The sequence below is a fragment of the Neoarius graeffei genome, chromosome 25 (genome assembly GCF_027579695.1).
Source record: "Neoarius graeffei isolate fNeoGra1 chromosome 25, fNeoGra1.pri, whole genome shotgun sequence".
Lineage (NCBI taxonomy): Eukaryota > Metazoa > Chordata > Actinopteri > Siluriformes > Ariidae > Neoarius > Neoarius graeffei.
In genome coordinates this window covers 36,142,296-36,165,994 of record NC_083593.1, presented here as the reverse complement: position 1 = coordinate 36,165,994, position 23,699 = coordinate 36,142,296, and the positions used below count along the sequence as shown (strand labels likewise).

Genomic DNA, 23,699 nt, shown 5'->3' with positions numbered 1-23,699 from the left:
ATTGCAGTTGCTAAAACGGTAATGATTTATTGATATATAAGGTGTTTTGTGGTCCGTGTACTACACTGTAGTGTCATGTGGTAATGCATTATATGACAATACAACTTTCATAAATATTACCATATATCAGTTGTAATTTGGTTCTATGCATATACCCGCAACTCTGACAATGTCATTTTCAGTGACGACGAATAAAATGGTTTTGAAAGTTCCTACTTTTAAAACGTATATATTTTTGATATGGTAATTTTCTGGAAGAGATTTCATTTACAACATGTATCTCTCTGACAGCTCAAAATGCATCTCCGGGCATTTAAGAACTGCAGCGCTTCTGGGAGCCACCCCGGCTTTACTGGGTGATCTGCCCCTGCACTGGAAAAATATTGCCTGGTCTTTAATCTCCTTCAAATCTCCAGGTTTGATGAATTTATGCCCAGTGTAGCCTCAGATTCCTGTTCTTTGCTGACAGAAGTGGAACCTGATGTAAACTTCTGCTGCTGTTATCGTCCATCTACCTTGATGTTCATTGTATGGTATATTCTGAGATGCTTTTCTGCTCACCACAGTTGTAGAAAGTGGCTATTTTGTTGTAGCCTTCCTGTCAATTTTGAACCAGTTCTCCTCTGACCTTTTATCAGGAAGTTGTTTCTATGTGCAGATCTCGTACTCGCTGGATATTTTTTGTTTTTTCCACCACTCTGTGTAATCTCTAGAGACTGTTCTTTGTGAAAAATCCCAGGAGATAAGCGGTTTCTGAAATACTCAAACCAGTCCATCTGGCACCAACAACCACACCACACCACAGTCAAAGTCCTGAGCTCTTCCAGTGAATCAAGTTTCTATTTCTGATTTGTAGCCAAGGCTAGAAGATTCCGGGGGGAAAGATAATCAGATCTGAGCAGTACATCAGTCCTCAGAACTGGAAGTGAAGGTTTTCTAACTGTTTTGTCTACCTAAACCCACGTCTGATGTATTTTAGATTTGCTAGCCATGTTCGTTCTGCTGCCTTTTCACAGTTCCAAGCACAGGCCTTTTGAGATTCCTCAAAAAGATGAATACTCTGATTTACAGGATTTAGAATGGAAAGATGTTTTGGATGAAGGAAAAATGAAAGCCGGGTTGATCTTTTTGGTTGTGTAAAGGTCAGCTGGATTGAATGTTCAGAGTGAGATCAATATTAGAAAATAAAATTGTTGGATCAGTGCTGTCCTTTTGTGCAGTCAGTTAATCTCGCATGCAGTGATCTTTACAGTAGGTTGGGCAGGATATAAATTCCTGAAAAAGAAAATAAAAATGGATGGATTCTTCAAATTTTGACTGAAATGTGAAACTTTAACCTTAAGCAAAGAAGAATTATGAGATGATTTGGTGATTTTTCTGTTTTCTGATTGAAAGCTGAGGTTTTTAGGAACTGTACGGTATATGTACCAGTCAAAAGTTTGGACACCCCTATCCATTCATGGGTTTTTCTGTATTTTGACTATTGTAGAACAATACTTGGTGGCACGGTGGTGTAGTGGTTAGCACGGTCTCCTCACAGCAAGAAGGTTCTGGGTTTGAGCCCAGTGGCTGACGGGGGGGGCCCTTTCTGTGTGGAGTTTGCATGTTCTCTCTGTGTCTGTGTGGGTTTCCCCCACAGTCTAAAGGCATGCAGGTTAGGATAATTCGTGGCTCTAAATTGACCGTGAGTGTGAATGGTTGTTTGTCTCGGTGTCAGCCCTGCGATGATCTGGCGACTTTTTCCAGGATGTACCCCGCCTCTCGCCCATAGTCAGCTGGGATAGGCTCCAGTTTGCCTGCGACCCTGCACAGGATAAGTGGTTACAGATAATGGATGGATGGAACAATACTGAAGACTTCACAACTGTATGAAATATTTCATATTTTAGATTCTTCAAAGTAGCCAGTGTTTACCTTGACACTTTCCACACTATTGGCATTACCTTAACCAGCTTCATGAGGTCGTCACCTGGAATGCTTTTCAATTAACAGGTGCCTCGTAAAATGTAATTAGTGCAGTTACCTCCTTAATGCGTTTGAGATCAAATAGTGAATAATAAATATATAGTAAATAGCCCTATTCAAGCGGCACGGTGGTGTAGTGGTTAGCGCTGTCGCCTCACAGCAAGAAGGTCTGGGTTCGAGCCCCGTGGCCGGTGAGGGCCTTTCTGTGTGGAGTTTGCATGTTCTCCCCGTGTCCGCGTGGGTTTCCTCCGGGTGCTCCGGTTTCCCCCACAGTCCAAAGACATGCAGGTTAGGTTAACTGGTGACTCTAAATTGACCGTAGGTGTGAATGTGAGTGTGAATGGTTGTCTGTGTCTATGTGTCAGCCCTGTGATGACCTGGCGACTTGTCCAGGGTGTACCCCGCCTTTCGCCCGTAGTCAGCTGGGATAGGCTCCAGCTTGCCTGCGACCCTGTAGAACAGGATAAAGCGGCTACAGATAATGAGATGAGATGAGCCCTATTCAACAACTGTAGTTGGACACATTATGCCAAGAATCGCTCAACTAAGTGAAGAGAAACGACATCCGTCGTTACTTTAAGACGTGAAGTGTCCTTTTATTTAATAAGAGTCAAGAAAAAACATTGCATTAGAAGGTGCGTCCAAACTTTTGATTGGTGCTGTAGCTAAGAAATGCTGCATCGCTGATTTATAGTTTGCTGAAGAGAATGTCAAAATGTCTAGTACAGTGATATTTTCTCAGCATCCAGCCAACAGCCAAACCCAGTAAGTGCACGTCTTTACCAAGGTCATCGGTATCTGCAATAAATAGCAGGTGTCATCACTGTGTAATGGTGGTCTGGAAGGCCGATGAGAAAGTACTGCCAATTGGCTTGCCAACTTCCTTTAAATGAAATGGTGTGGAGGGAAAAGAGCTGTTCTTGTGATGGTGTACTTTTTAGAGCAGTACACTCGAGTTTGTCCTTTACGCCACACGCTGGTATTGAACCATGGCAACAAATGCTGATACGTCCTCCAGGCCATTGTGGCACATTTGCATCATCTGCTAGTTAGTAGTCATGTTTCCTTCCACTTTTTTTTTTTTTTTTTTAAAACTGCAAATTTTTTAAAAATCTTGACACATTGCTGAATGGACATTCATGGAAACAATAGAGCGGTTTTCCTTTTGATTGCTTTTGTCAAATGTAGCCGTGTGTGTTGTTGGGCTGGTGGCAGAACCGATCGCCGTGAGAAGCCATCATGAGTTCAGTGCTCTGTGTTTTGGCTCATTGTCCAAGGTTTTTATGAGCCTGAGACACAAACTTTAATTTTAGTGTGATTTGTAAAAGAGGTGTCCTCTTCCGTAGGGTTGCCATGAGACAGCTTTAGGAGGAGTACAGGGCTATCATCACTTGCATACAGCAGCGCTCCCAGAGGGACTGGAAGCTCCGCTGCCGACGTCAGCGCATTGTCCCTACACAGGAGGGAGTCTTCCTGTGTTTGACCTTCTGCAGATCCAAGGACGGATAACTGTGCACGTGTGTGGGGTTTGGTGTGTGGGTGACTAAGAAAGCAGGACGGAAGTGGCAGCGGGTGGATGGAATGAGACTGAGGAAGCTGTGAGAGAATGAGAAGAATCTCGGAGTTATAAGGGTCATGTTTAAACAACACAAACCAAGCCTGATTCTGGTGCGAGCTGAATTCCTGTGTCCTCCATTTAAAATGCCTTTTAGTCTAAGACTAGGTTTAATCTGATCTAGAAAATCCACTGAATATGAATATGGTTCTGTCTGCTGTGATTTTAATGTGGATCACCTTTTTTTATTTGGGGGGTCCCAGATAATTTTACTCCCTCATTGAGCAGATGAGAACTTTTTCTAGGTTCCTTGAGCACAACGTCTTTCACACAAGGGAATCCATGGCCTGATGGTTAGAGAAGCAGCTTTAGGACAAAAAGGTTGGTGGTTCAATTCCCTCGACCAGCAGGAATGGTTGAAGTGCCCTTGAGCAAGGCACCTAACCCCCAACTGCTCCCCAGGCTGCTCTGGGTATGTTGTACGTCATTCTGGATAAGAGCATCTGCTAAAAGCCAGTAATGTAACATTTCAAACCCTACAATTAATTGATCATGTCCTCATGTATTTTCAGCAGCAACAACAACAAAAAAAGATATGGACTATAGCATTCCTTATCACTTGTTGCCTTTTTTTCTTTTCTTTTTTAAACCTTTTGACTATTTTTTTTTAATTTCTATTCTTTTTTTTTTTTTCCCCTAGTGCAACGCTAAATCTTAAGTTCTTTATAAGTCCTACTAGGTACACAATTGGTCCTTAAAGCTAGACGGCCTTTTGATTTCATAAAATCGGTGAAATTTATGGCCCTTTTCCACTACCCTTTTTCAGCTCACTTCAGCTCGACACGGCTCGCGTTTTGACTATCTCAAAACAGCACGACTCAGCTCGCTTCAGCCCTGCTTAGCACCCAAAACTCGCACGGTTTTGGAGTGGGGCTGAAGCGAACCAAACCGAGCTGAGTGAGGCTGGGGGCGTGAGCAGACACTCCCCTGTGCACTGATTGGTGAGGAGGAGTGTCCTCACATGCCCACACACGCCCCGCGAACACGCTGGGATCTGTAAACACGGTAAACCCGGAAGAATAATAATTACGAATTACGAGAATTTCTGAAGCCTTATGCGCCTCGCCTCATCTATACGCTCTTGCCAGTATCTGTTGGCGTTGTCGGTGACAACAAGCCACAGCACCAAGACCAGCAACACTAACGACTCCATGTCCTCCATGTTTATTGTTTACTATCCGGGTCGTGAGACTACCGCTTAGAAGATCACTGATGTCACTGTTTGCGCCACCTAACGACATCACGTGACGTCCACCCACTTTCGCTAACTCCACCCAATGTGTCCACCCACTTCCAGCCAGCACGGTTCAGCGCGGTTGTAGTCGAAATGCAACTCCAACAGCCCCACTCAGCTCGACTCGGCACGGCACGGCTCAGCCCGACTCAGCCGCGTTTGTAGTGGAAAAGCGGCAATAGTTCCCTCTGAAATTTGATCCTTATGATGCAGGTTTATTTCTGTAATATCTCACAAAATATCAGGTCATTCTGTGGCGGGGAAGTTATTTAATTTTAGGGGATTCCTTAACAAATACTGTACATGAAATCACTCACTTTTACGCAGTCAAGCAGACAGATGAAGTCCGTGCGCTCATGTGCAGGTTTACCTTTGACCGTGCACTGATGGTTACATCATTCCGTCGCTAAATAAACAGCTGATCACACCGAGGTGCTCGTTGACGGCCGATATTTATTAGTTTGGTCGTGTGTTTCCTTTCCTTTGCAATATAACGCCTTTTCTTCTTGCTTTCCGTTACTGTAGTCGGTCTTTCACGTTTCATTCGCACGCTCACGTCCTCCAATTTTTTTTTTTCCTCTCCTGTTTCAAATTTGTATCCCACAATGTCCAAAAAAAACGGGGAAAGTCCACCATGTGACGCATGATGTAGTATGTTGAATTGGGTCATGGTGAAGCAGGAAAAAATAGCGGAGACTTTAGGGCCACGTGGCCCTAAAGGTTAAATACATTTAATTGTTCTATTTAAAAAATAAATCTCATCTCATTATCTCTAGCCGCTTTATCCTGTTCTACAGGGTCGCAGGCAAGCTTGGAGCCTATCCCAGCTGACTACGGGCGAAAGGCGGGGTACACCCTGGACAAGTCGCCAGGTCATCACAGGGCTGACACATAGACACAGACAACCATTCACACTCACATTCACACCTACGGTCAATTTAGAGTCACCAGTTAACCTAACCTGCATGTCTTTGGACTGTGGGGGAAACCGGAGCACCCGGAGGAAACCCACGCGGACATGGGGAGAACATGCAAACTCCACACAGAAAGGCCCTCGCTGGCCACGGGGCTCGAACCCGGAACCTTCTTGCTGTGAGGCGACAGTGCTAACCACTACACCACCGTGCTGCCCTTTTTATGACCTATACTTGAAAAATCTGAAAGGCAGTCTAGTTTTAAGGTCCAGTTACATACCTTAAATCAATGTAAGTGCATGTATTCATTTTTGGAGTTGAAAAGATGTATATATTAAAAATATATTTATACAAGATATCTAACCTTGAGGGTAAGTGTGTGCAGGACCCCCCCGCGACTCGAGTCCGAGAACAAGACTCCATCCGCACCATTTGACGGTGGCTGTTGCTGCCTTTATGTGAAACCATCTCTGCTACTGTGTTGGGCTAACGTTACTGCTCGACTGCCCCATTTTAGTTAATACGCTACAGATAAAGCTTGTTCATTGCTCAGCAAGCCCCGCCCACTATCAACAGGGCAATGACCATAGCATGTCACGTCCTTCTCTGGGTGGAGTCTTACCAAATGACGATTGAAGTTTGAGGTTGTCCCCGTCGTCTCCTCGATAGTTCTTCTGCATATGGAACACACAGCAGCCCCCCCCCCCAACTGCATGAGAAGTCTGTATAAGCAAAGTGGACAATCCTGGGGCGTTCTCTCCAGGCATTTTAGCGTCATTAACGTTAGTTTGTTCCTGAACATGACGTATGAACAGGTGAATGTGCATTCTCTTGCACGAAATTAGTGTAAAAAAATTTAGATATAAATATCTTGTCAACTTATTATGGCGTGTTACAAAAAAATAAAGAAAAAAATCCAAGTCCTCATCTCCAATTTACCGGTCCGAATGCAGTTAATGCACGAGTTGGACTTGAGTACTACAAGCTTGCCACTTGCACAGTTCTCGTTCGTACCGGCCTGTCCTGTGATGTTTTCTGATGACCTTGGTTGATGCTATTTGTCCAAATCTAAACAAATGAGTAAATTTAAACTACTATGACCCTCCTGATGTCGCTGAATGAATGTCAGCAGTAAATGCTTGATGCAGCACAACACAGGCACCACATACACCCTCACGTTCATGAACATGACCTTTGCTTGGGTCCATCAGGCTCCAGTCCTAATGCACACCAAACTCTAATTGAGTGTACCACCTTTACTTTTACTGTCTTTACTTCATCATGCCACCCATATCACCTCCATCAGCAGTGCTGTAGTTCCATGTTTTCTGACGTGTTGTTAATAATGGACCCCCTTCTCATTACAGGAGCCATTTGAGGATGGATTTGCCAATGGCGAGGACCTGACTCCTGCTGAAGAGGCTGCAGCCAAAGAGGCAGCGGAGCCCAAAGGGGTTGTGAAGTTCGGATGGGTCAAAGGAGTGCTGGTAAATGTCTCTATCAACTTGGCTTCCAAGAGTGTCTGTGAAGAGAGAAAGGCATAGAAGAGCTGAAGAAAGCTTTGATGTCTTCATAATTTTTTTCCCTCTCTCCCCAGGCCACTTGTGTGATCTGTTTTTTGTAATTCTATTAGTACAGGGCTTTTCAAAGTGTGGGGCGCGCCCCCCCGGGGGGCGCCAGAGTTCTTAAGGGGGGGGTGCAACGTGAGGAAAAATAAACCAGAATAAGTTACTATTGCGGACATTTAGCGAACTTCAGCTAGCCTTTACCAGAGACAAAATGGATCGATTTTTAGTACCTAAAGCTACAGTGAGTGAGGAGACAGAGTCTGGGCCAAGCAAAAAAAACAGAGCCTCCAGGATGCTGCGATTTGCAACTTCAACGCAAATTCAACCAATCCCCGCGAATTCAGGTCGGTGTTGCAATTGTATCCAATCACCGCAACTTTCCCACAAATTTGACCAATCGTTGGCGTCGTCTTGAGGTGACGTCGACAAACTACCTTCTGCCTTACTTCCGTGTATACGTTCAAGAGAAGCAGCATGTGCGCAGTGTTGCCAGATTGGGCGGTTTCAAGTGCATTTTGGCGGGTTTTGAACATATTTTGGACTGGAAAACGTCAGCAGTATCTGGCAACATTGCATGATGTGCGAGTCAGTGTTTATGTAGGCTTAAATTCTGTTACTGAAAGTGTGTTATGTTTACAGTGAAGGACTGTGTGCACTTTACATTATTGTTTTTTACTTAATACAAGAAATTAATGGATGCCAACATTTTTGCCAAAATGGTATTTTATTTTCCATTGTTTAGGCAGCTTCAGCATCATACTGTGAGATTCTGTTCAAATTGTTTGTTTTTTTTTTCTTCTATGAAGCCTGAGCCATTTATTTTATTAGTTTATAATTATTGTTTAATTTAGTCTTCAGGAGAGACTGCCTGCACACAGTACTAGTATTAATAGTGTTTTTTTTCTTACATGAAAGCTGAGGCATTTATATTATATTTTAAGGTAACTTCATGTTGTGCTGTGAGGTTCTCTGCACTTTAACTTTTGAACCAACAGGTGCATTTGGATAAGTAAAGCCTATTTTTCTGCATTTTTGTAGTCCTGGTAATCTTTTAATCAATAGTTTTTCGGTAATAACTTATCACTCAATTTTAATCACAAAAAGAGAAAATCGCAACAATTTCTCACAACTTTCACTTCCTCCCGCAATGTAATTGCAACAAAAACCTAAAAAACACCGCAACTTTCATCGCAATTTTTTGAAAAACCCCCCGCAACATCAGACATTTTAGCCCGCAACAATCACAAAAAAGGCCCGCGGAATCCTGGGGGGACTGAAAAAAGAAGGAAGTATGACCACGATTATTTAAAGTTTGGATTTTCATGGACTGGATCTGAAGATGCTCCACTGCCACAGTGTGTTGTCTGCCAAGAGGTGCTCGCTAACGATGCTATGAGATGTTTAAAATGTGTAAAACAAGATGTTTTAAAAAGCACAGATGTTTAAAATGTGAAAAAGAAAAAAATAAAAATGTGTACAACAACCATTTTTTAAAAATACGAATGGAACATTAAGTATAGCAACAACAAAAATTGTAGGGGGGCGCTGTGACTCTCCCACACTTTGAAAACCCCTGGATTAGTATATTTCACACTCATGATAAAATTATCCTTGATCTTGTGTAGTTGTAGAAGAGGTGCTTTGGAAAGCTCTCACTCTCTCTCGCTTTTGCTCGTTTCAAAGCAGGAGATATGAATGAGTGAGTCGCACTCCACTCAGGATTTTGGCCTCTGGTGGGAATTACACTACTCATTATTCCCACTTGTTCCATCTTGCCTGGAGCTAATGCTAATTTGTGTTATTGTTTTAAACTTGCGAATTGTTCAGGAAGGTGGTGCTATTGGGAATCTGTACACACGCATCGTTTAGTCTGGTACACTCAAGTGCAGACCAAAACAAATGGTCTGAGACGGTCTGAGCAAGGAGATTTGACCCTTCATCGACCCACCTGCAGGAAGAAAAGCAAACATGGGGTGTGTTTTGGGTTGTAAGCAGCCTTTAAAAAAAAAAGAAAAGAAGAAAAAATAGATGCCAGCTGCTGAACTGAGCCAAAGGACAGCGCTGTAGCGCTACAGAAATGCCAGGTGTTTATGGATGTTTTGTCCTACAAAAAAAACAAAAAACGGGCGGGGGGGGAGAAATCATGCAAAGCATTAAACGTTTTTAAACTAGTTATTTGCATAATTTTGTGATCAGTTATTTAGTGCCAGCCATATGCTTTTATGTGCACTTGGCAAAGGTTTGTTTATGTTTTTCCATTGCTGTAATGAATAAAGTTTTATGAGTACATGTTCAGGCCCACATGTCCCTCAGGCGGCATCCCCCCCCTCTCCGCCCCCTTTTTGGTTTGTTTAATTATGGGCACTGTGAAAGTAAAGCAAACCAAATGGCGAAAGACGACAAAATATCAATTCCACCGACTAATAGGTTTGAAAGCAGCAAAATCCTTTGTTTATGAGAGACCGAGAGAGAAAGCAGAGTATACTTTCACCTCGAGCTCAACTTGTTAAGTGCAGGAATAATCTCTGGGTTTTGTCTTTTTTTTGACATTTGCAGGCCATGCTTCCTCTTGTTAATAACATCCTCATTTCCACCTACTCACTCGAACACAAAAGCCAGATACCAGATCAAGGCATGGGGGGGGGAAATCAAGACATATATTTGAAAGTATTTGGTGCATCAGACAGTGTTCATGCCATATCTGATGTCGGGCATCGTTCCATTCCAAGCGCAGCGCAGTATGGAGTGTAGATTACACATGTTCAGGTTTTGGGGGAAAAGGGCTTTGCTCGGTTGTCTGCATTTAAAAACCTAACGGCCATCCTTCCTCTGCGCAGGTCCGCTGCATGTTGAACATTTGGGGTGTGATGCTCTTCATCCGCATGACATGGATCGTGGGCCAGGCTGGAATTGGTAGGTTTCGCTGTCTCTGTGCAGCTCATGTGAATTATCGTGTTAATTCACGCAACCTGCATGGCCTTCCATCACCCTGTCGCTATTCAGCATTCCCATGCTAATGTTGGCACCTGCAGCTAAGTGTCAAACACACAGCCATTTTCCAGAAACCATTCCAAATGTTGACGCAGCAGCTCAGAAAGGTGTGAATCACTGGAAGCGGTACAAGTTTGAGTGTTTGTATGATGCAGGAATGAAAAACTGGCCTTCTTCCCCATGATATTTGTCATTATTTGTGGTTGATGGACATGAAGGTTATACCGGTCTCAGGCTGTATATAATTAAGTTATTCCATGAAATTGAGTCGTACGTGAGCCGATGCCCGATGAGGTAGGTAGCACGGAGTTGGCTACAAGCCATGTACGATGAGATGGATTGGAATAAGTGTTATTCTATCTACATTCACTGGATTTTTAGAAACAGAGCATTTTTATTTTTTGCAAATTGGATAAATAAAACCTTTTTATACAAAATGCCTGACAATCATTTCTACTTAGGCGGACTTAAAAACCTATCGATGGCTGCACGAATCGACTTTAGTGTGTGTTTGGGGGGTTGGTAGAAAGTGCTGTCGTGCCGAGGTACAGAATAGATTTAGGTACCTTTTTTAATTCTTTGGACATTTCAGTTTTCATCTCATCTCATTATCTCTAGCCGCTTTATCCTGTTCTACAGGGTCACAGGCAAGCTGGAGCCTATCCCAGCTGACTACGGGCGAAAGGCGGGATACACCCTGGACAAGTCGCCAGGTCATCACAGGGCTGACACATAGACACAGACAACCATTCACACTCACATTCACACCTACGGTCAATTTAGAGTCACCAGTTAACCTAACCTGCATGTCTTTGGACTGTGGGGGAAACCGGAGCACCCGGAGGAAACCCACGCGGACACGGGGAGAACATGCAAACTCCGCACAGAAAGGCCCTCGCCGGCCCCGGGGCTCAAACCCGGACCTTCTTGCTGTGAGGCGACAGCGCTAACCACTACACCACCGTGCCGCCTCATTTCAGTTCTGTAATTTTCAAACTTCTTTGAGCTTTTGAGCCAGTCTAAAAAAATTCAAAACATTTTTAAAGATGAAGAATGTAAACAAACTGGAGAAATAACAGTAGCAATTTGTGAAAAAGTTCTCGAAAAATAAAATAAAAAGATATGTTCTTCGCAGGGCGGCACGGTGGTGTAGTGGTTAGCGCTGTCGCCTCACAGCAAGAAGGTCCGGGTTCGAGCACCGGGGCCAGCGAGGGCCTTTCTGTGCAGAGTTTGCATGTTCTCCCCGTGTCCGCGTGGGTTTCCTCCGGGTGCTCCGGTTTCCCCCACAGTCCAAAGACATGCAGGTTAGGTTAACTGGTGACTCTAAATTGACCGTAGGTGTGAATGTGAGTGTGAATGGTTGTCTGTGTCTATGTGTCAGCCCTGTGATGACGTGGCGACTTGTCCAGGGTGTACCCCGCCTTTCGCCCGTAGTCAGCTGGGATAGGCTCCAGCTTGCCTGCGACCCTGTAGAACAGGATAAAGCAGTTAGAGATAATGAGATGAGATGTTCTTGGCATCAAATACTTTCATTCCATATCTTGTTGCTTTTTTGGTGGGAGGGGGTTGTTTTTCGAGTAGAGTTTTTATTTCGTCCTCGGTTGGTTCAGCAACACGCGCCGCCATTTTGTTCTTCTCTACTCACGGTATATGAGCCGATAGCCTAGTAGTAGAGTTGCTAATCAGTGTGCGATTGCTCATATCCAGTGAATGTGGATAGAATAATAATGTATAGGTTTAGACACTGCCTAAAAGCGGAGCTCCCATCTGTTTCTGGGTTGTAGAATTTTCTTATATCGTAGCCAGTCTCTTTTTTGTTTTAGCTTTTGATTTTGGACCCGGAAGTCAATTTTCCTTACAAGTGACGTCATACTTAACTGCTCTCATAGAATCATCTACCAGGTAGTTGTCAATTAATTTTCTCACTTTGTGATTGGTCGATAGTCTTTCTTTTTCACTTTCCCGTCTTCTAAGCTTTTCTTCTTCTGTTAAAATTCGTTTTCTTTTCCCTTTGTTCTCCTCTGCCGTCATTTCCAGATGTATTCCATATATTTTTAAACTGGAAGCTATTATTTATTTTGGCCTGCGCGAGCGGAGCACCATACCTAAGAAAAAATGGTAAACCCATCAAGTCAACTAACCGGCCACTTGCACCCAGCCGTTCGAAATTTACAAACGCTGACAAAGTTGGTTGTTTTTTGCAAACACTTTGCAATGATTTGCTGGCTTTGAATTCCCTGGTCTTAACTTGGACCAACACAGAACGACTATTCTCAATCCTTTTCGTTTGCAAACTTTTCGAAAGCAAAACTGGGCTTCCTGTGGTGGTACACGGACAAACCACAAAAAATCGACTCGATGGGTTTACCATTTTTTCTCGGGTATGGTGCTCTGCTGGGAGCTCCGCTATAATATATACACATACAGTGCCCTCCATGATTATTGCCACCCCTTGTAAAGAAAAAATAGAAAAAAAATTCCATCTTTTGGTGAAGTTGCTTCATCTCGCACTGAAAAAATGAGAAAAATCCAACCTTTGATTGAAATTAATTAATTAGTGCAACCTTTGTCTGCCAGTAAAACAGCACTGAGTCTTGTATAACATTTTATAAAGTTGGAGAGACAGAGCAGGGCATCTGAGACCATTCTTCTTTACACAATCTCTCCAGATCATCCAGCGTCCCTGGCCCTTTCTTGGGCTCTCTTCAGCTCACCCCACAGGTTTTCAATGGGGTTCAGGTCGGGGCACTGAGATGGCCATGACAGAAGCTTGAGTCTGTGCTCAGTGAACCATTTTTGTGTTGATTTGGATGTATGCTTTGGCTCATACAAATCCTGCTGGAAGATCCAATGACGACCCAGTTTTAGTTTCCTGGCAGAGGCAGCCAGATTTTGATTTAAAACGTTCTGGTATTTCATGGAGTCCATGATGCCATGTACCCTAACAAGGTTTCCAGGGCCTTTGGAGGAAAAACAGCCCCAAAAACATCACAGAACTTCCACCATATTTTACAGTTGGGATCGGGTTCTTTTCATTACAGCCATCCTTCTTTTTACACCAAACCCACTTCAAGTGTTTATCGCCAAAAAAGCGCTCTTTTTTTGTTACATCAGACCAAAGAACAAGGTTCCAGTCAAAGCTGTAGTAGCATTTGGCAAACTTGAGGTGCTTATGTTTGTGGTTAACTGACAAAGGCTTCTCTGCTCCCCCCCCCCGGCAAACCTTCCAATGGGCCTTTTCCACTACCGTTTTTCAGCTCACTTCAGCCCAACACGGCACGCATTTCGACTACCTCAGAGCAGCACGACTGAGCTCACTTCAGCCCTACTCAGCACCCAAAACTCGCACGGTTTTGGAGTGGGGCTGAAGTGAGCCCAACCGAGCTGAGTGGGGCTAGAGGTGTGAGGAGACACTCCCCTGTGCACTAATTGGTGAGGAGGAGTGTCCTCACATGCCCACACATGCCCCGCGAGCACGCTGGGATCTGTAAACACCGTAAACCCGGAAGAAGAAGAATTACGACGACGAAGAAGATCAGAAAACTAGAAGATGGAAGACGAACCCAAGTGAGGAAAGGCCAGCCAGTTTATTGTTTACTATCCGGGTCGTGAGACTACCGCTTAAAAGGTCACTGATGTCACTGTTTGCGCCTCCTAACGACATCACGTGACGTCCACCCACTTTCGATAACTCCACCCAATGTGTCCACCCACTTCCAGCCAGCACGGTTCAGCGCGGTTGTAGTCGAAATGCAACCCCAACAGCCCCACTCAGCTCGACTCAGCCCGACTCAGCACGGCACGGCTCAGCCCAACTCGGCCACGTTGGTAGTGGAAAAGCCTCACAAATAATCTATTGGCATGGAGGTGGAATCTGATGGTGGTTTTGGAGACCTGGAAACCCCAAGATTTTACTTTTTCTACTATTCACCAACAGTGATCCTTGGGGATGTTTTGCCTCCTCTTACCATCCTCCTCACTGTATGTGAGGGCAGAATAAACTTGGGTCCTCTTCCAGGCAAGTTTATAACAGTTCCAATAGGTGTCCACTTTTTTATTATTGCTCTAATAGTAGAGATGGACAGTTTTCAGGAGTGTGGGTTTTTTTTTTTTTAAATAACCGTTCCCTGACTTATGAATGTCAGCACACTTCTCTCTCATTTGGTTTGTGTGTTCTCTTATCTTTCCCATGTTGATGGATGACTAAGGGAATTTGGCCTCTGTGTCCCCTCATCTTTGTTCCCCATTTAATCAGGAAGTCATGGATTACAGATAGAAAGTTCCTCCACACTCCAATCAACTCAGACATGTACAATTTAAATGGGAAACGTGCTTCAGTTACATTGCGTTTTATTATAATTTCCAGGGGTGCCAATTACGGTGGCACGTGTTTTTGTTGAAAATAATTATTTCTTAATTTACTTGAATTAAAAGTTGGATTTTTCTCATTTTTTCAGTGAGATGAAGTGACTTCACCAAAAGGTGGATTTTGTTTTTGTCTAACCCTTTTTAGTAATCTTTACAAGGGGTGCTGATAATGGTGTGTGTGTGTGTGTGTGTGAGATATATATATATATATATATATATATATATATATATATATATATATATATATATATATATATATATATATATATATATATAAAATATACACACACACTCCAATAAAGGACATTAGATGCAGTTAGACAAACGCGTTCCATTATGTCAGTTGATTTACTCCTTTAAAATGCTTAAACATTCTTTGACAGGACTTTCCCCTCCATGCTTTAAGATACTAGTATGACTATGTTGCTTCCCCCCCCCACAGTGTGTTCCTGCATCATCATCGCCATGGCGACCGTTGTGACCACCATCACGGGTTGCTCCACCTCAGCCATAGCAACCAATGGTTTTGTACGCGGAGGTATGTAAGCTCACAGAGCAATCACATCAGGCTTGACATGACGTACGAGCAGCAGGATGTTATTTCACTATTTCACGCTATGAGGTCGTGCACTACACGAGACGTATAGAGAAGGTCATGGTTGTCGAATCTGTCCTCACTAAGGCTCTATAAAAGTCATGCTGCTCAGGGCTTTCGAATGATGGCTCAGTGTTCAGGTCTCTCATCTTTTACTGTCGTGGATCATGATCAAGGAACGTATCCAAGCGGATACTTTTGTGCACACAATTTATTACTGTGTAGAGGTGTGTCTGTCTATCCATCCATATCGCTCATTCATCAGGGTTGCGTGGGAAACTGGAGCCGCCAGTTCTAGCGAACTTCAGGTGAGAGGCGGTGTACATCCTGGGCAGGTTGCCAGTTTTTCAGCGCTCTGTGGGTCTATATATTTAAATATTAATATTTCTCCTACCCACTGTCCTCCATCTCTGTTGTTTTTCATTTGGCCCCATGATCTGAGACCTGATTTGGTGCAGGCTGCACATAAACGGCAAAAGCATTTGACGTCATTCTGTACTTTTCTGAAAAGTGAAACTTTTTCGTTGCTCTACTGTAAGAGCTCACGCTGGCAGTATCGCTTTCTCCTGCAGGATTTCATGCAAAACGTATGCTGATTTTAATGGGGGGGGAAATGCATGAACGCGGCCTCGGAAACGTTCTCTATTTATATCAGTCATGAAAGTGTTCCGGATTTTCCCGGAATTCTGGATTTTTAGATTGTGCTCCGGAGTTTTTCCGCTAATGACCCGGAAATCCGGATATTTGATACAACCGGTTTTCCGAATGGAGAAATTTGTATTTTTCGCATTCCTAGACGCGGCGTAATACTTCGCATCGTCCTTGCATGGGCGCGGTCCTTAAATAGCCCAAACACAGTTCAGTGATTAAAGACAGGTGTTTTTTGTTAACGGCGCGTGTGCCAGAGCTCGTTAGGTGCGCGCGCCCAAGGCGCGCTTTCAGGTGCACGTGCTAAGGCGCGCAGGACTGTCACCGTTCTGCGCAAGCGCAACACAATCGCACTAGAAAGCATGTTCAAGCTGCCAGTGTAGCTGCAGTCTTTTTAGTTGTGAATTACGAGTATTTTCTCGTGTTAATAATTCGCCATGTCAAAACAAGCTAAACTTTCCTCCTTCTTTCGACGTTTTTCCCCATCAAAGTTGCATTTTGTGGTTTCGAAGCTGAGTTTTAGTGCCGTTTCCAGAACGCATCAAGAAAACGTGGAAGAAACCGCAATAATGGAAGAGCCGGTTTCTAAGCTGCCTAAAACTAGCAATGGTAATTATTTTTTGTTACATAATGTACTCAGGCTGCCAGTCAGTGTGTGACACACACACACCGTACACCCCTGATTTACATGAGAAATTTGGTATTCATTGGTGTGTTTAAATTTACAGACAATACGAACTAATGTAAACAATTGGCTTCAACTCGCATAAATATGAATTGGAAATGTTTAGTTCACTTTAGCTTCTGCAAACGCACAACTCGACTAAAAGATTGATAAACGAGGCTCAATGTCCCCAACATTGAAACCTGAAAGCTTTAGAAACTCTAACAGACCTTTACTTTTTAACAGGACTGTTTTGAAATTTTGCTGAGTTTACCTTCAACTGTCTGATTTTTATTTTTTATTTTCCAAAGTAATGAACTGTGTAGCAGGAAAATCACCGCGTTTTCTAAATGCGCTCCTGAAAATTACTCATTAACTAGGGGGAGTAAATTTGATATTTTTGACATGTTAATCATTAATGTACATGAAAGAAAAAGGCTTAAAGGAACAGTCCACCGTATTTCCATAATGAAATATGCTCTTATCTGAATTGAGACGAGCTGCTCCGTACCTCTCCGAGCTTTGCGCGACCTCCCAGTCAGTCAGACGCAGTCAGACGCGCTGTCACTCCTGTTAGCAATGTAGCTAGGCTCAGTATGGCCAACGGTATTTTTTGGGGCTGTAGTTGGATGCGACCAAACTCTTCCGCGTTTTTCCTGTTTACATAGGTTTATATGACCAGTGATATGAAACAAGTTCAGTTACACAAATTGAAACGTAGCGATTTTCTATGCTATGGAAAGTCCACACTATAATGACAGGCGTACTAACACCTTCTGCGCGCTTCGGCAGCGCATTGATACGGAGCTCAGATATCAATGCACTGTACTAAAATGCAGGGTTTTGCGTGTTCTTAAAATATTTTCGGGGGATGTTGCCCCCCCCCCCCCCCCCCCCCCCCCCCCATATTTCAGGATTTTTTTCTTTGCTCCACTTTCATCTCTATTATATGTGAATTTATTTTCTAGACTGCAAGACATGATGTCACTTGAGTGAATACTTTGGTATTTATGATGTATTTATTTTGTTTTAGCAGCAGTTATTATTGTAATATTGCTTTCTGGGGGAAGTCAAACTACTCAAGTAGGATTTTCTGAAGCACCATTATCGAGGGGGCGACACGGTGGTGTAGTGGTTAGCGCTGTCGCCTCACAGCAAGAAGGTCCTGGGTTCGAGCCCCGGGGCCGGCGAGGGCCTTTCTGTGTGGAGTTTGCATGTTCTCCCTGTGTCCGCGTGGGTTTCCTCCGGGTGCTCCGGTTTCCCCCACAGTCCAAAGACATGCAGGTTAGGTTAACTGGTGACTCTAAATTGACCGTAGGTGTGAATGTGAGTGTGAATGGTTGTCTGTGTCTATGTGTCAGCCCTGTGATGACCTGGCGACTTGTCCAGGGTGTACCCCGCCTTTCGCCCGTAGTCAGCTGGGATAGGCTCCAGCTTGCCTGCGACCCTGTAGAACAGGATAAAGCGGCTACAGATAATGAGATGAGATGAGACCATTATCGAGGTAGCACAAACATTTTGTCAAATTAAAACGCCTGCTACATTTAACGGGACATTTAGACAACATGCGTACTGTGTTTTGGATTGTTTCTGAATATATAAAAAACACCTCTGCCCCATTTTTATGTAATCCATTAAATTTAATTATTTATACCTTCTTGTAAACCAGCATGTCAAGATGTCCTCCAGGTAGGTCAGGGTATTGCATAAGCAACAGCGTTGGGTGTCTAAGGTCACGTACAGTATTAATAAGACACTGTCTCTGTAGCTGATGTGTCCTTCATACATCATACGCACAAGGTCATACTGCTCCAAATTACACTGCCGCTGTGGTGACGGACAGAGCCTGGGTCAAGTGTACGTTTACTTTAGAGCATGTGATAAGGATATTTTCATAAGGCAACGTATTAACTGAGGAAGTGTTTCGGCTTCCAGAGGAGAAAAAGTACTGGGCAGGTGGCACAGGGTTGAAATATGAGAGGGGAGCGGGTCAGGGATGAGCCCGGCCAACACTGCACTAATGGGGAGATGATGAAGGGCATGGTGACCTCCGATATACCGGACCATACGACAGAGGCAGCCATGTGAGCATCTCTATTGTACTGTTTTATATTGGATAAGATTTCCAGATGTACAGTGTGCAAAGTAAATAGCGTTGCTCGAGGATTTCGATCGATTCTCACGGGATAAGCGACCTTTGTGTAAATCTTCATGATGTCGTCATGCTAAAACATGACCATAACATGTATAAGGGCTTTACCTGTGAACTCGAGGAACTCGACTTGATCAAAAACCTTCAGAGGTGTCCCTCGAGATTTTTATTGGGCTGCATTCTTAACTTGGATTCGTTTCGGTTTTGGCAGGAGCAGATGGGAAAGCATGCGTCCTGACTGACTTTATTCTACAGATAAAGCACAAAACCACAGGCTACAACAAAGTCTTTACCACCATGGCAATTCGAACAGCATACATCAGTGTTTCACTTACCAATATATTGCCGCCCCCCCCACGCACGTGCGCGCACACACTTTAAGATCTGAGAAAAAAAAAGTGCAGTTCTGTTGTAAAAAATTGTTCTAAAATAAATGTGAAGACTTAAAGCTAGACGGCCTTTCGATTTCATAAAATCAGTGAAATTGAGTTCCCTCTGAAATTTGGTCATTGTGATAGATGTTTATTTCTGTAATATCTTAAACTCAGGCTATTCCGTGCCTGGGAAGTTATTTAATTTGAGGGGATTCCTGAGCAAATAACGTACCTGAAATCGCTCACTTCGTGCAGTCAAGCGGACGGATGGAGTCCATGTGCACATGCGCACGCTTACCTTTGACCGTGCACTGACGGTTACATCATTCTGTCGCTAAATGAACAGCTGATCACACGGAGGTGCTCGCTAACCGTCGACATTTATTAGTTTGGTCCTGCGTTTCCTTTCATTCGCAACGTAACGTCTTTTCCGTTACTGTAGTCAATCTTTTTCATGTTTCATTCGCACACTCACGTCCTCCATTGTTCTCTCTGGTTTCAAATTTGCATCCCACAATGCCTTGCGCGAACAGGGAAAGCCCACCATGTGATGCATGATGTAGTATTTTGTATTGCGTCATGGTGAAGCAGGAAAAAATGGCGGAGAATTTAGAGCCATGTGGCCCTAAATTCATTAATTGTTCTGTTTATTTAAAAAAAAAAAACTTTGGAAGTCTGTGATTCAAATTCAGTAGCTTTCGGTCCACTAAACAAGAATAATTGAGTGTCGGGGGAAAATTCTTTTTATGACCTACACTGGGCGGCACGGTGGTGTAGTGGTTAGCGCTGTCGCCTCACAGCAAGAAGGTCCGGGTTCGAGCCCCGTGGCCGGCGAGGGCCTTTCTGTGTGGAGTTTGCATGTTCTCCCCGTGTCCGCGTGGGTTTCCTCGGGGTGCTCCGGTTTCCCCCACAGTCCAAAGACATGCAGGTTAGGTTAACTGGTGACTCTAAATTGACCGTAGGTGTGAATGTGAGTGTGAATGGTTGTCTGTGTCTATGTGTCAGCCCTGTGATGACCTGGCGACTTGTCCAGGGTGTACCCCGCCTTTCGCCCGTAGTCAGCTGGGATAGGCTCCAGCTTGCCTGCGACCCTGTAGAAGGATAAAGCGGCTACAGATAATGAGATGAGATGACCTACACTTAAATCTGAAAGGCAGTCTAGCTTTAAATATGACTCTTTTAACTGTTTGTTCAGGTCGAAATGCTCTGTCAGAGGAGCCGCAGGGAAGGGTCCTGCAGGTGACCATCCTCATCCAGCAATTAAAAAAAAAAAATCAGTAAACTTGGGGGGGGGGACCGGCTAGTGGCCTAGTGGTAGTGTGTCCGCCTCTAGATCGGGAGATCGTGAGTTCTATTCATGGTTGGGTCATACCAAAGGCCATCATAAAAGTGGTACCTACTAACATCTGGCAAGGCACGCTGCAATACAGATGCGAGTGGGGAGTTAAACTCTCGTGGTTACCAGAGGACTAGCCCCCCACTGTAACCCTAGCTATGTAATAGGCGAGAGGCCGAGGGCTATAGAAACGGAGACCGGCACCGCCCGATGCGCCACATGGCACGGGGAAGGACAAAAAAAAAAAACTTGGGGGGGGGGGAGCACTTGTATATGCATCCATCCATTATCTGTAGCCGCTTATCCTGTTACAGGGTCGCAGGCGAGCTGGAGCCTATCCCAGCTGACTATGGGCGAGAGGTGGGGTGTGATATATCTTTTTAACCTAGGGTTATTCCTAGGAGTCATTTTATTTCAGGAAAAATTTTATCATTGTAGCACATGTCTGCTTGTGCAATCTGTTTTTATTAAAAAAAAAAAAAATTTACTGACATGACCAATTTAGACGGGACCCAAATCCCAGAAGTCTCCCACAAAATGTTCCTGTAAACATGGTTCAATCTGAATAGCACTTGAGATGAAATTGAGGACAAACATTATGTAGGTTTTAAAAAGGAAAGCTGTACGTCTGTATATTGACCACCCTGAGTGGCAGATTTCTCTTCTGCACAATGACCAGTGTTTGTGGGTTTTTTGTTTTCTTCATTCGTTATAGCCAGGACTTCAGTTCACTTGCCTTTCTTCTCTCACGATTTGACAGAGGATTGAGTTTACCAATTTCTAGAACTACTACTAGTATCGGGTGTCAGTCTGTTGTCAAGCTGCAGCCTGCTCCAGTTTCGTCTTTCTGCACGCTCGGCGTAACCAGAATTATTGATCTCGTGACCCTCGGCTCATGGCCCAGCCTGTGACTCGATCATTATGGCTGGAGGAAAAAGGAAGCACATGGTTTTTAGGTTGTGGGAAAATGTAATGGGGGTGTTGCCAAACTTCTTCTGTTGCAGAACTCTGAAACCGATACCAGTCGCTCCCTGACATCTTTGTTTTTGTTGAACGTTCGCTGTCGACATGGAAGCGTAATCGTATCTTTGCAGGGATCTTTATATTTTCTAAGATTACTGCACAGTCAGTTTACCAATCAGGTCAGGTGTTGTATACATAGAACCAGTTTCTGACTCAAGTCAGGAACAGAAACTTAACCGGTACTGTTTGTTTTGTCTAGAACGTTTCACTGTGCGAGATATTAAAGCCCTCGGTAAAGTTGAAGGACAGTAGCAGAGTTACAGTGTAATCAACTTGAAGTCACGGCGATCACGTGCAGCCTGATAACTGATGGCGCTTGTAGAGGGAAGCTTTTCTTAAACTGCACCACAAAATAAATTTGACTGAAGGAAGTATTGATCACATGGCGTACGGTATGATAACACGTCCTGACATTGCTGTAGCTATTAATCCAGCAGAACCTAATCTTTTTATGTTCCAGAAATTTCCCTGTCTTTCTATTGGACTTTGTCTTAATCGACGTGCCAATAAACTTTTTTCATTTAGAAATAGTTTCTCAAAACTTTCCAAGTAAAAGCACAACTCCAAAACTCAGCGTCGGGTGAAAATTGTTTGAAATATCTTACCATTTTTTGCTTTGTCTTCAGGAGGGGCGTATTATTTGATATCTCGAAGTTTAGGCCCCGAGTTTGGTGGCTCGATTGGCCTCATCTTCGCATTTGCCAACGCTGTGGCAGTGGCCATGTACGTCGTGGGCTTTGCTGAGACGGTCGTTCAGCTTCTTCATGTAAGATGAGTATGATGATGATTTCTTACTCTGTACTGTTTGACCTGTTGTGTTTGTTTAACTGTACAAATGTAAAGTCGTAAGGGAGCGCACACGTACATGTTGGAGGTTTCAACAGAGACGCTTCTCATCCACTTTGAATGGAGTGACGTCACGCATTGCCGACGCGCATTGTGGTTCTGTTGCTTCGCTTCACTTGCGGTAGAAAAAGTTCAACTCTTCAAGCAGCAGCGCAGGTGCCAGCCAAACAAATCGCATATATGCAGATCTTCCAGTGCAGAGGCGAGCCAGTCAAATCATGTGTAGAAGTTATTCCATGAAATTGAGTCGTACGTGAGCGTATAGTCTGCTATAAGCCATGTACGACCAGATTGAGTGGAATAACTTTTTTTTTTTAATTCTATCCACATTCACTGGATTTTGAGAAACGGAGCATTTTTATTTTTTGCAAATTTGATCAATAAAAACTTTTATACAAAACATCTGGCAATCATTTCCTCTTAGAATGTAAACAAACCGACGGAATGACAGCAGCAATTTGTGAAAAATGCTATAATAATTCTTGAAAAATACAAAAGGGATACGTTCTTGCAAGCAAATACAGGGTGATTTAAAAAAAAAAAAAAAGGATATTATTTGAGATGTAAATATCCCAGAAACGACAGTCTAGGCAAATGAAACTGAACAGGTTTAATGTTGAGCAATGTAAGATTTATTCCTCAAAATTTGAATGAGAAATTCAAAAGGTATGCGGGCTCCATGAACGATTTCACAAATTTGTCCGAGCGTACTCCAACACGCAAAACGCCTTTTTGTTTTCCAGTAAATGGCATTTCTATAGACCCCTTCGCATGTTTGTAAACACACCGACCGTTGCCAGGATGTGCGCGCAGCCTGGACTCAGAAACAATAGCGCTGCCCATAGCCCGGCATTATGAGCTGTCAGATTATGCCAAACAATTGTCGTTACAAGATCGAGAATGCTACATAAATAAGTTAACTCTAACAAGTGGACATCGCCTACCGGATCCGCATTTAATTAAAGAGTGGACGGATACAATGGCCAGATATCTACTCGTACCTTATTGACAAGACTTCAGTGTACACCCACGAAAAACTTCGTGCCTACAAGTCTTTAGACGCATATGATTGTTATGTGCGGGCATGTACAACTTGATTAACAATGGGACATTCATATTCATTTTGTTTCAATCAAATTATGCCAGTGATGTGATGGCAATGTGGCTTTAGCTACAACAGCAAATCCCAACACTAAACAGCAATTTGCAGGAGGGAATGGCATGAAAGGAATGATAGTGTAAAGAGTGCAGCTAAGAGAAATCAGAGCTGCGTAAAAAGCGAGAGGCAGAGAGCAGAAATGAAACTGAACGGGGCGGGAGCTCGGTTAGAGCAGTCAACGTAAGTTGGCATTTAGAGTGAGGGCACACAATTTTACCTTTCCATCCTTGCTTTAAAATTGTGATTT

At 43.6% G+C, this 23,699-nt stretch overlaps 1 protein-coding gene across 1 annotated transcript in view; it reads left to right on the top strand.

The window, feature by feature from the left end:
- Window positions 1-23,699, top strand: part of slc12a2 (solute carrier family 12 member 2) — a 170,508-nt gene that overhangs the window by 81,084 nt on the left and 65,725 nt on the right. The window contains exons 2-5 of the mRNA XM_060908373.1: window positions 7,096-7,215; window positions 10,134-10,209; window positions 15,098-15,193; window positions 22,074-22,213. Coding sequence (XP_060764356.1) covers window positions 7,096-7,215; window positions 10,134-10,209; window positions 15,098-15,193; window positions 22,074-22,213 — 432 coding nt within the window. The remainder of the gene's footprint in view (window positions 1-7,095; window positions 7,216-10,133; window positions 10,210-15,097; window positions 15,194-22,073; window positions 22,214-23,699) is intronic.